Genomic DNA, 12108 nt, shown 5'->3' with positions numbered 1-12108 from the left:
GGTTTTGTTGCTGGCAGCTGTTGCTTTTTGATGCCTTGGTGCTGCTTGGGTTGGGATCTCTTTGGCCTGACACACACCACGCTGACAGGAAGGCTCTCAGGCTGGTGGGGTATGGGCTGTGCATCTCTGAGAACACCAGTGAGGCGTTGGGTTTCCTTTCGGAGCTTGGAAACAACTTGAATTTTCTGCAGCTCAGCCTGGGCATGCCCAGAGCCCTGGAGGGAGGCTGCACCCCATCCCCTAGTGCAGATACCCCTGTGTCAGCAAGGAAGGGGCTGAGAGGCAATCCCCATTTGCCATAACCCTGTGCAGCTCTGAAGCCAAGTGCGTTGACAACAGAGACCCCCATGCAGAGCAGGGCACGCTCAGCCTCTGCCCAAAAGGGTTTGCTTGTGCCTTGCAGAAACAGCAGCACCCGGTGGGGTCGGAGCATCCCCAATTCTCCTGTCCAGGGGAGTGCAAGACCCAGAAGAATGCGGCCAGGCTGATGTCCTTTTGCTGCTGGATCGCGATGAGGACTCCCAGCCCGGCCCCAAGCAGGGAGCTCGCTACTGAGGCTGCCAGGACAGGGCTGCCTTGTGTGTGGGAGGGATGGCAATGGGCCGTGAACCCTCTGTCACGCAGCCAAAACACTCTCAGGGCTGCTGGTAATAAAAAACCTCTCCTGAGTGAACAGGAATTGGGCTCGGAGTTCAGCCTGGGGTATATGGGTCATCATTTGGAGTCACAGCTTGTCGCAGGCTTCCTGGCCCAACATTTTGGGGACGTGGAACTGGGGTCCCTCCTGTCTGCTGAGCTGGGGCCTGTGGAGGTCCACTGGGTCCTCCGTAGTTTTGTTCGTCCCTGAGCACCTTGGACTTTGCCCGAAGGGCTGAGAAAAGTGAGATAAGAATTACTGCACTGGGGCTATGGATCTGGGACCTTTTTTCTCTCAGCCTGCTCAACCAGTTTTTGCTCTTGGCTGAAAACAACCTGGCACACACAGGAAAAAATAAGGAAGTTTTCCAGCCAGATCAGTTCTTCAATCTGGTTTGCTGTGCAGAAGCAGCAGTGCCAATGCAGTGCTGGGGGAGGCAGGACCACCCCTGGAGGTGCAGCTGCCACCCCAATTCAGCTGATGCCCTGCTGGGGACATCTAATATGACACTCTGTCACCCTGCAGCACTGGGTGCTGGAATAAACCATGCAGGGTGGCACTGAGGGCTAGGAGCACTTGGTTTGGGGAATCCTTCTGGTGTCCTGCAGGTCTGGGGTCTCTTGGAGGGCAGTGATGGGGCTTGTGGGCATCCTGGAGGGGAGGAGAAGAAAAGGCCTGGTTGCAGCCTATAGCTGGAGTCTTTTATGTCTGTTTTGTGCCCTGTGTGGTTAAACCAGGCCAATTTGGGGTGAGAGGAGTGAGATGGGGAAGAAACCCCAAAACGGCCTCTTCTTGGGTGCCCATGAAGCCAGGGAGGAAATCAGGGCTCCATCAGAGCCCTGCTGGGTGGCTTGGTAGGATCTGGCTTTGCAAAGCCCACAGCACCCCGAATGGCAGGGTCTGGGGTGCAAGGGGCTGAGCAGAAATACTTCTGTGACATTCATCACCCTTTAGGAACAGTCCCTGCAGTGCTGGGGGGTCCCCTCTGCTTTTTTGGCAGGTGTGGTCTGTGCCCAGTGGGATGTAGGTGCATGCCCTGTTGTCATGAGTCCCCTGCCATGAAGGGGTTTTGGTGCCTTTGCTCTGCCCTGGCTTTGTGGGGTGCAGCTTTGGGGGGCGATGGGCACTGTTGTGACCCCCTCCTCGCTGTCTTCTCTTGCAGAAATGGCAGCGTCGGTTCTTCATCCTGTACGAGCACGGGCTGCTGCGCTACGCCCTGGACGAGATGGTAAGTGCTGCCTGGCACAGACCTGCGGTGGGTTTGGGCTGCCCGTGCCGTGGAGCCTGGGCCACCTCTGCTGCCCTCGGAGTGGCCTGAGGCAAAGCTCCCAGTGTGCGGCGTGGGGAGATCTCTGCCAAACTGGTGAAGGGTTTTGCTTCTCTGCCACACTGGGTGTGTGGGGGAGCTCGGCGCAGTCTGCGGAGGGTGGTGGGTGTTTTGGAGGTGTGTAGGTCCCATTTGGCATGGGGTTGGTCTGTTGCCAGTGGATTCCATGCTGATGGGGTGTGCTTCAGGGTCCTCCTGGCTCCTTTTTGCCCTGATCCTCAGTGCCAGCTGGGGTTTGGGGGTGAGGAATCGCCCAGGAAGGAGGCCCTGCGTGGCAATGCCCATGGAAAGCAGGTCAGCCAGAACGCCTTCCCACCGCTCATCCACCCCAGAGCCACAATACAGCATCAGTACCACTTTCTTTGGTAGAAAAGAGACCAAAGGAAGGGGAAACCCTCCCACAGGGTAGGGGTCAGCCCTGTCGTGACCACCCAGGAAGGCCAATTTATTCTTGTGGCTACAGCAAGCCCATGGGCTCCCAGCACCTTGGCTCTCCTGTGAGGGCACTGAGGGGCTGGGGGCTATGGCAGCACAGCGAGCGTCGCTCGAGTTTCATGCCTTGTTTGTTTGTATTTTTTCTTGGGGTTGGTCCAAGTGCCCTAAATAATTTAAATGACTCGGGTAGGAGCGGTGGAGGCTTTCAATACATTTTTAGTGTCTCAGCAACCTGGCTCTGTGCTGAGCTTGTGTTTCCTGTCGTACAGCGACAGGAGAGCAGCGTGGGGGGAGATGCCCTGATCTGAGGAGAGGTGAAAAGGTGTTGGAGAAACCCAATTTTTAATGTTTGTTTGGGGTTGCTCTTCATGTTTCGCATCCTCAGGAGGTTGCCCCAGCCCTGTGCCCACCACAGCTCAGACTGGTTGGGGTTGCTGGGGGACACTGGTTTCCCCACCAAGGTGCTCATCTGCTCCCCCTCTCTGGCTGTGCCAGGTCCTTGCTGTGTCCCCACTACCTCCATGGACCAGGGACCTCACCCAGGAGACGCCTTCCCTGTCCACACAGTATTTTGCCTGGAGGATCCTCTTTGCACCCCATGCATTGACAATCTACCCCCAGCATGGCCCAGTTGCCCCTTTGGGAGCTGGATGAGGGTATTGCGGGGTCCTTGGTGCCTCTGCAGCGTGCCAGAAGCCGGGCAGCAGCTGGCCAGAGACCTCCCAGGCAGCAGGGATTGAATTGCTTTGCCTTGAACCTGTTAGACATTAATTTTGTGGGTTTGGCAATTTCTGCTCTTATTAAAAGCGGGAGGGGAGGGAAGGGAGCCCCAGGCTGGCGATGGCAGCAGAGATGCTCCTGGCCAGGGAGACCCCATATCTTGGTCCCAGCAGGTTGGAGAGCAGCAGGGTATGGAGAGGTTCAGGAGTTCTTGGTTAAGATTCGGGAGCTGCCACAGAAATGGTGCTGGAGCCAGAGAGTGGCAAGTGTGGAGTATTTGTCTCCCTTTGTTTTGATTGCTGCGCTCTATAATTAGCGGCCAAGGTCTCTATAAATAGAGCTGTGCTGCGTGGGAACGCAGTGGAGAGGCAGTGGGTGCACAGGAGGGGTTTTGGAGGGGTGGAGAGCGCTGTCCCGTGGAGGGACCCGTGGGTGAGCGATGGTCTCAGCGCTGCCTGGGGACAGATCCAGAGCAGGTCAGAAAAGAGGGGCTGGATCTCCAGCCCATCCTAATGCTTCATTACGTGTCCACAGGCCAGGCCTAGTCTCTGTGCCTCAGTTTACCCCTCTTACCACTTGCCTTGGGCTGGGATTTATACGAGGTTGGACTTCAGTGAGAGCTGCATCCTCCCTGGAGGTATTCTCCATCACAGCAGGCCTCCTTTCGGTGGCTACCTGAAACCAGTAATTTTGGATTTTTTCTACGTGGATATGCTGGTTTGAAAGCAGGACGAGATTCAGGCTCGTTTGGGAGCATCTCAGATGTGCTGGTGTTGTGGGTAACTCACGCCAAGGTGAGAGCATCTTCTGGGTGGGGATGAGGAGGAGCATCCCTGGACACGACGTGTCCTTCTCCCAAAAAACCCAGCCTCGCTCCATGTCTAATGCCTTCCTAAAGCAGGAATTGGGGTGGATCGTAACAGCGTTAACCTCAGTGCAATGGAGGGGATGTCCCTGCTCCAGCCCACGATGGAGGAGGTCAGGAGGGAGCTGATGGGAGCGGGGCAGGATGAAGAGGAAGGCCAGGCTGACATCTGGCAGTGGTTAGGGGAGCACTGGGACCCCCGGCGTGGGTGTGTGAACAGGAGAAGAGGGGCCAGCTCGGAGGTGGGGGTCTGGCACCGCTCAGGGGGCTCCTGGGTCACATCTGGAGCCCTGTGCGACCCTGCTCCCGGCTGCGGAAACCAGGGGTAAGCGTTGGTGGCTGGTGGTGGAGATCAGAGCGATGATGCTGTGATGCATACCCGTGTGCAATTGCTATTTCCTCATCAGCCCGCCTCCAAAATCCTCTGCATTTGGAAGAAAGGGGCATTTAAAAGCAGCGCTGGGCTGTGTTAGTTTTCATCGTAGCTCCTTCCTTTGTCATCTGTGGGGTTTTAAGCAGCCAAGAATCCGTGCGTGTGTTTTTCTCCTCCTTTTCAGATCAAAGCAGTTTACTTCAGTCTTGGCATGGAATGGAAATTCATTGGCAGGGATTAAAAACGAACCTTAAACATCCTGGCCTCCCTGTCCTTACTTTTTCCACGCGTTTCACCATTTAAATGTTTCCAAAAATCTCCCTGCCTCCTCCTCCACGGGAGCACTGGGCTTTATAAACCCCAATTCCCTTCATCCATGGTCTTTTCCCCCCACGGATGTAATTTTGCCCCTGTGCTTCTGTTTGCCAGATCTTCAAGACTTTCAGTTTCTGTTTAGCATAAAAAGGTTTTTTTGGCTCGAATCGAAGCATGTTTCAAATTTAAAGCGAGCTGAGACGGAAAGGGCTGGAGGGAAGCAGCTCTGTGAGACTCAGACGGCAGCAGGGACCCACTCCAGATCTTATCCACGGTGTTGGTGTTGCAGCAGGAGGACGTCCTTCCCAGCTCCTCTGGGTTTTGGGTTGACCCCAATGGAGGGGGAGGGCGATCCCTTGGCCGCATCCTGTGATGGTCCAGAGGTGGACGCTGGTGGTAGCGCCCTGCCAGTCCCATCAGTTGATGCAGTGGGGGAAGTGGCTCCATCCAGGAGCTGCTGGGTTCGTGGTTGTGGTGTGGATGGGAGCGATGGGCAGAAGAGACTGGGAAATAACTGGTTTGGTGGGGAGTGGGGTGGAAGATGATCTATGGGCTGTTTGGTGTGTATCTCAAAGATGATGCAGTAGAAATAAGGAAGTTTGGGGAATGGTTGGGAAGCAGTGATCCTTTCTCCTCCAGGAGAGTGACACCTAAAGTCAGGGTGCAAGGAAAGGGAACAAAGCATCTCCTTGTGGTTGCTGTACAGGAGATGTAGAGACAGCACAAGGGCTGGTGGTTCATGACAGCCCGGAGATCTTTGATGGCTTTGTTGTGTTTAATTTTCAGTGCTGCTTTTGGGGTGAATAAATCCATGAACCTACAGAGAGCCCTGGGAACTTGTTCCCCAGGACATTGCTGATGCCAGGACCAAGCAGCCCTGAAGGTTTGGGAGGATACGCAGATATTAATTCATGATCTTTCTAATATCAGTGTCTTGCCTGATGCTGATCCGGTGTTGTTTTGTTCATTCGAGTTGGGTGTGAGGGTCCCGTAACTGTGGCTGCAGGGGGTTCATGTCTTTCCTTTTCTCTGCCCTCAAAGTGTCCATCCCCATGGCTGCTGGTGGTGGGTCCTATTTTCAAGACACCTGTGGGCACTTCCACAAGTTGTTCCCTGCCCTCTTTGGTTTACCTCTCTCAGTCTGGTTCAGTGTGGTGTTTTGGGGAGTAAAACTGCTGAGCTGCAGACGGGCGGTCGTGGGGGCTGAAGGAACAGGGAAGGTCTTCTCCAGGGATGGCCCCATGGCCAGGGACCATCACTAGGACCCCAAAAGTGCTTCTGTTTCCTGTGAGCACAGGCAGATGAAGCTGCCTGTTTCTGTTCACACCATCTTGCGCGTGGATGGAGGACGCCGATGTCCACATCCGAGCCCCCTGAGGAGGTGGGTGCCTGCAGGACCCGCACGCATGAGAAGCCCCATTGCAGAGCAGCCCTTGGTAGGGATTTTGGGAGTTAACAGGAGGCGAGAGGATGAAAGCAGCATTGGGAGAGGTCGACCTCCTAACGAAGGAGCAGCTTTGATGACCTGGGCCAGGTGCTTCCTTCCTGGAAACAACACAGCCCCTATTGTCTTCCTCGGGCTGGAGTTGCTCTTGGGCTGAGCAACAGGAGCAGGTTGAAGTGGCTCCGTCCTTTCTGTTTTTTCCCTGCTCCTCCAGCTCTTGAGACCCAGCAGAGACGCTTGTGTAGAAGACGTGTGCGAGAGCAGCGAGGGAAACGAGCTGGATTTTAAATTGCATTTATCTGGTTTATAGGGTGATACAGGCGCTTGCAGCAGCTGCAGTTTCTTCTTTGTGACTTCTGGGCTCTGTACCCGCAGCCTCCAGCTTTGCTACAGGCTCTCAGCAAAAGAAAAACCGTGATGGGCTGTAAAATGTTAGTGCAGAAATGAAACCCACCTCTAACGGCGTTTAGCAGTGGAGATGTCAGAGCTGGGAGTGAAATGACACAGCTACAGCTCAACGCGTGATTACCCCCGTGTGAGACCTTTGGGCCTGGCTTTGCACGGTGGCCTGGGCTCTGCCTTTCCTCCGCATCCCATCACGCTGTAAATGTCGAACAAAACGCAGCGCTCCAGCAGCAGACAGATGGTAGCGCTGGTATTTACTACAGGCAGCTGCTCTGGTTGCTTTCTCCTTTATTTTTTTGTTGGTTTTTTTTTTCCAGTTTTCTTGTGGAGCGGTTGAAACGAAGGCAATAGGAGCTATGACCCTGGAGACAGCTGAGAAAAGGGCTGTAGGGGTGGGTGCTTGATCCCAAAACTGGGACAGCGCTGGACTCTCCGGTCCCTGGGTGGCTGTGCCTGCCCATGGGGACAAAAACAACCATCCCACCCAAGGAACCAGCAAAATATTTTGGTTTCGTTTGTTGTTTTTCAGTGCCGGGAAGGGGGTGTTTAAATGAGCCCCATACCTGGCAGCTGCACCGTGTGGTGGTGGGGATGGGGTTGGTTTTAATTCTTTCCAGCCCCGTTGCAGGCCACCGGCTGAGGTCGGCCAGGACCACCAGTGGGCTGCAGGTTGGGTAACGCTGGGCGATAGCACCCATTTTTGCTGTGTAAAGGGATCCCTTGGGGGAAACGCCACCCTGGTGGCTGTCCCCAGTGAGGGTCCCATCTCTGCAGGGTGACGTGGGGTACCCTGGCCTTGCCGCGTGGGATTTGATGCTGCAAAACCCTCAAGAGAGGAGGCTGAGGACGCGAATCACACAAATCAACAAAGCCCCTAAAATCAAAGCGCGTCCCCACTTTTTCCCAGCAGAGATCCTGGGTTTGTCGAGCACTGACAACGACACATGTGGGACGGAGAAAGGCAGCTCCTGGCAGGAGAGGAAGGGGATGGGGGGGGAGCTGTGCAAGCTGAGATGCCGATTACCAGGGGCAGCAAATAGCTTGCAGCTGCCTCCGCTCAACGCGCTCTTTGTGGCGCTCACAGCCCCGCTTTGGACCCAGCTATTTTTAATTTCCCAAAGCGCATACACAAAGCAAAAGGGGGTGGGCGATGCCGCCCGGCGTCCCCCCCTCTTCCTGCCCCCAGCTCCCACCCCCTTCCCGCCCAACCCCGTGCTTCCCGGCTTCCTCTCAGCCTCTGGGGAATTTGGGGAGCTGCACACACGCACACACACACACCCACACACACACACACCCCCCCCACCCCGCCATGGGGTTTGGGTTTGGTTTTTTTTCGGGTCTGCTTTAGGAGCCGGCCTCGGCTTCCCTGCGCCAGCGTGTGCGGGGAGCTGGGAAAATGCAGAAATAAATAAATACGCAATTAGGCAGGCGTCCAGGCGTGGAGGAGAGGGGGGGATGTGCTGCGTAAAGAGGCTCCAGCCAAATTTTGGAATGCCTGAGAAAAGCGGCTGGAGCCATGGGCGAGCGCAGGGTTGTGGGGTTCCCACCACCGCCCTCCTCCCCACGGAGAAGGGGTGGCTGTGGCCCCCAAGGAGGAGGAGGAGGAAGGAGGGTGGTAGCCCCCAGCCTCAATTTTAGGGGGTTTTCCTTCAAGACAAGGCAGGTTTGTGCTGGAGGTGTGATGGGATTGGGGGGTCTCAGCCAGCTCTTGCCACAGCTCAAAAGCAAACTTTCCGCCGGTGTTTTTGGGGCCAAAAGCCAAGGTGTGCACTCTGTTCAAGCAGCAACACGGTTTGGGGTTAATACGTGACTTATTTGCAGCCCTTGCTGCGCTCTTTACGGTGAGCGTCGGTGAATATTATATTTCTGGTTGATCCCGGCCATGCATTATTCATCAGGGTTGGAGTCTGTGAAAGGGACTTTGTCAGGTTAAAACTTGCGTGGAAGCGAGCCGAGGCCTTCGCTGAGGTTTTGTAAATGGCTTTTCTCAGGGTTACTGAATGCAGGGGTTTTGCAGAAGTCTTCCACCTTTTGTCTGTGCTGTTTTGAGGCAAAAATGCGAATTCTCGGGCAGGTTTTCTCAGTCTCGCTCTCTTGAGTTATGGGCTGCAAGATACAGAAGGTGGAAAAAACAATGCCATTAAAGTATGCTTGTCCCTTGACCAGGTAACGACGTCACTTTGGTAATACATAGTTTGTAAGACCTTCTTATTTCACTTCAAAGCTGTGGAAAAGGCTCCTCGCTGAAGTCTGAGTAGGCAACGAGATAAAACAGCTCGTCACAGCCTCGCTGAAAGTTAAAATTACCATAGGTAAATCCCATGTACGGCAACTCAACCCTACCCTTCCCCTCCTTCCCGCAGGATCCAGGAGCTGATTTTTCTGTGTGCGTTAACCTTGCACCCTGCCACCCTACACAGACAGCCCCGTGTCCTTTGCTGTGGGTGATGGGGTCTCTGGGGACGAGAGGCGGAGGGGATGGGTGCACGGGTTGGGTTTAGACGCATCCTGGCAGCTCGCATGGGATTTGCACCCGTTGGGGTGCGGTGACTGGGGAAAAGGGGTGGGTTTTTGGAGCATGTCCAGCCTTGGCCCTTTCCTCCTCGTTTCATCCGCCCTGCTGCATTGATGAAGTGGCAGCAGATCACTGGGGAGCTACTGGGATATAATTAGGGGTTTGGTTCGCTTTTCTGGCTGCTTTCCCATCAGGAGAGGGACGGCGAGGGTTATGGATGGAGCAGATGTGTGGAGGAAGGAGGCGTTTTGCTTGCACTGGTGGTTAATGCCATGGGTGAAGTTCCTTGTCCCGGGCGTGAGGATTGGAGAAACCTCCTCATGCTCTCCTCTTTGGGTGCATTGCTCCCCTCCGCTGGGACCGAACGGCTGCTCCCAAAGGAGCGGTTGCAGGGGGTGCTCCTGGCTGTGAACTCGCTCCTCTCCCTGAACTCCTCTTGCAAGGGCAGGAGCCCGATGGGAACAGCAGCTTTAGGGAGAAAACGCTGCTCTCCTGGGACACGGGGACGGCTCCAGCAGCCTGGTGTGCTACTCCCAGCCTTTGTCCCTGGTTGTGGTGGGTGCTCAAAGCACTTTTCACCCTGAGTGCCCACTTGCCTTTGAACCCAGAGATGACTGCACCAGCACCTCCACTCCTCACATGCAGCAGTGAAGCCCAGCTTGAGTTGTGCACCTATGGGAGCTGCCTTTCTTGGCCAAAAACCGTCCCGTTTTGTGCCATTCAATGATATGGCCAACGGTCAAAGGTTGGGAAATGCTCTCTGGCCTCTGCTTTTGGGATGGTCTGTGGAGTCCACGCTTGTCTGGAAGCTGCTGGGAGCAGCACAGAGCAGGTATGGGGTTTTCTGTAGAGGTGTAGGCTGCAGGATGTGGCTGCTGCTTGGTTGGTCATCACAACCCAACCCAACCCAGCCCAGCCTCTTCTGCATGGGTTGGCCCTCACCCCTCCAGCTGCAGACCCCTGGGACCCGGCTGTGTGGTATTCCCAGCCCGGCAGGAAGCTCTGCAAAGCTCGTAAGAGCAATTCTGGGGAATAATGAGATTTCCAGGCTAATTTGGCCGCATTCGATAACTTCCACTGAAGCATCTGCACCCGCGGGAGTTGCCCGAGCCTTCGGCGGATCTGGTGCTGCCGATCCCTGGGGTTGTCGTTGAGCGCTGGTCCAAGGTGGTGTATTGAAACTCCTTGGGGTGAAGATGAGGGGTTTGGGGAAACCCTACCGTGGTAGCAGTGCATGGCTTCTGCAGGATTTACACAGCGTGAGATGTTACCATGTCTGCTTTGCTGCAGCTGGACCAGACCCTGCTGTTTCCCCACAGAAGGGAGAGCGGACGGGTGCAGGGTGACCTGTGCGTGGTGGGGTGGGAAGAGCACTGACCACGAATAAATTGCCATCACCCACTGTAAAGCAGACTCTGCCCAGCAAATTTTGGGTTCGGCTGAGCCCAAAAGAAGCCAAACCGAGGGGAAACCGCAGCCGTGGCCCTGTGGTACAGCCCTGGGTCAGCCGCTGGGATGGAGTTGGCTTGCGTGGGTCTCACCCTGTGTCTTGTGAGAGGGTTCAGCACAGTTCTGGGGAGAGGCTGCTGCTCACTTTGTCCAGTGCGAGGTGGTGCCTTCCTTATTTTATTCCTGTTTTTTAGTGAAAAAAGGAAAACGTCTGTGTCATACAAAGTGGAAAGTTTGTTTTCTTTCCTTTTTCTTCTGCTGAGACCCCAGGCGATGTTTTGCCATCTCATTTACTCTGTTACTGTGGGAAGCACTTGCTGCTTTTCACCTTGCTCTGCGTGCAGTTCACTGCGTTAACGCAGGGCCTTTCATGATGCAGAGCTGAAGACGGCTGTGGTGGTGCTGGTGGCTCTGCTGCTGTGTGTTTGATTCCTCTGCTCGGGTGCGTTTGCAGGAGAGGTTTTGGGATGGCTGGAGACCAAGAGACCCATCCCTCCTTCCCCTCTAGGTGCAGAGCTTTGCCTGATTTAATTTGCTGCTTGCCTTGGGTGGTTCCTACCTCGGCCTTGCCCATCCTTGGTGACTCAGTGAAGCCAGAAGCAGCAACTCACCCCGCATCCACTGCTTTCCTCCCAGAGTCCTAATCTTGGGCTTCCCAAGTCTCTCCACAGCGTCTGATTTTGGGTGCCACACACAGTGGAGCAGCGCCCAATTTCTGTGCGCTCTGCAGCGGCGGTGACAGCGACGCAGGGACCACTTGGAACTCGTCTCCTACACCGAGGGGGTGGAGAACGGAGTTGACAAGGCCGATTTGGAACGGTGCAATTTAAAATGTGAATATCGCGACGCAAATGAAGCCGGCTTTTCCTTCCCACCTCCCAAAAATCACTGCGTTTCCCTCTCCAGGCAACTCGGCTGCCGCCGTCCCTGCACAGAGCTGGTTCCCTCGCCGTCTGTACCCTGTCCTGGTGCGTGGTCTCGAAGGACTTTTGCCGTTGGGCTCATTACCATGACAACACGGTCCAGTGCCACTGATACTCGCTCCCCTTTGGCCCTTGTGTTGGGGAGCGGGGAGGACGCCACGCTGGCAGCTGGGAGCAGATGGGGTCGGATCTGTTATCGTTTGTTCCTCCCACCCCTCTCCCGGGAGGGAAGGAGGACATTTTGCATTTTAAATGCCTTTAAATCCCAGAAAGCAAGAGGAAAGAAGAACTCGTGGCTTTGCAGGGCTGCAAGATGGTGCCTTCAGCATGGCAGGACCAGCAAATGTCCTTGCAATGCTGGGCTTTTGCTTTGGTCCCCAAAGAGCCAGGATGGGGGGAAGGTCCCCATCCCAAAGCACCTTGCTCTTGTTCCCATCACGGTGCCAATGTTCTCTGCATCTCCTGTCCCTCTTCCTCTCTAGCAGTGCTGGACATGGAGCATGAGTGCAAGCTGCCCTGAAGGGCTCCCTGGATTTGGGGACAGCACTGAGGACCTGCAGGGTCAGGACCCCAGCACCGAGGGAGGTCGCACCCACTTGGTGACCACCCCCAGGTTTGCTGACCCTCCCCGCCTGGTGTGGGCGGTTGTGTCAGGACAGGATGCGGCCGTCCCCGTCGCACAGGGACCCCTCAGATGCCG

At 55.5% G+C, this 12108-nt stretch overlaps 1 protein-coding gene across 1 annotated transcript in view; it reads left to right on the top strand.

Annotated features, from left to right (window-relative positions):
* Positions 1-1789: 1789 nt before the first annotated feature.
* Positions 1790-12108, top strand: part of LOC104546619 (myosin phosphatase Rho-interacting protein-like) — a 56432-nt gene continuing 46113 nt past the window's right edge. Inside the window, 1 exon segment of the mRNA XM_010192055.1 lies at positions 1790-1865. Within this exon segment, the coding sequence (XP_010190357.1) occupies positions 1863-1865 (3 nt within the window). The 5' untranslated portion in view covers positions 1790-1862.

The sequence above is a fragment of the Mesitornis unicolor genome, unplaced genomic scaffold (genome assembly GCF_000695765.1).
Source record: "Mesitornis unicolor isolate BGI_N332 unplaced genomic scaffold, ASM69576v1 scaffold29929, whole genome shotgun sequence".
NCBI lineage: Eukaryota > Metazoa > Chordata > Aves > Mesitornithiformes > Mesitornithidae > Mesitornis > Mesitornis unicolor.
The sequence above is the reverse complement of the archived record's forward strand: the minus strand, read 5'-3'. Positions and strand labels throughout refer to the sequence as shown.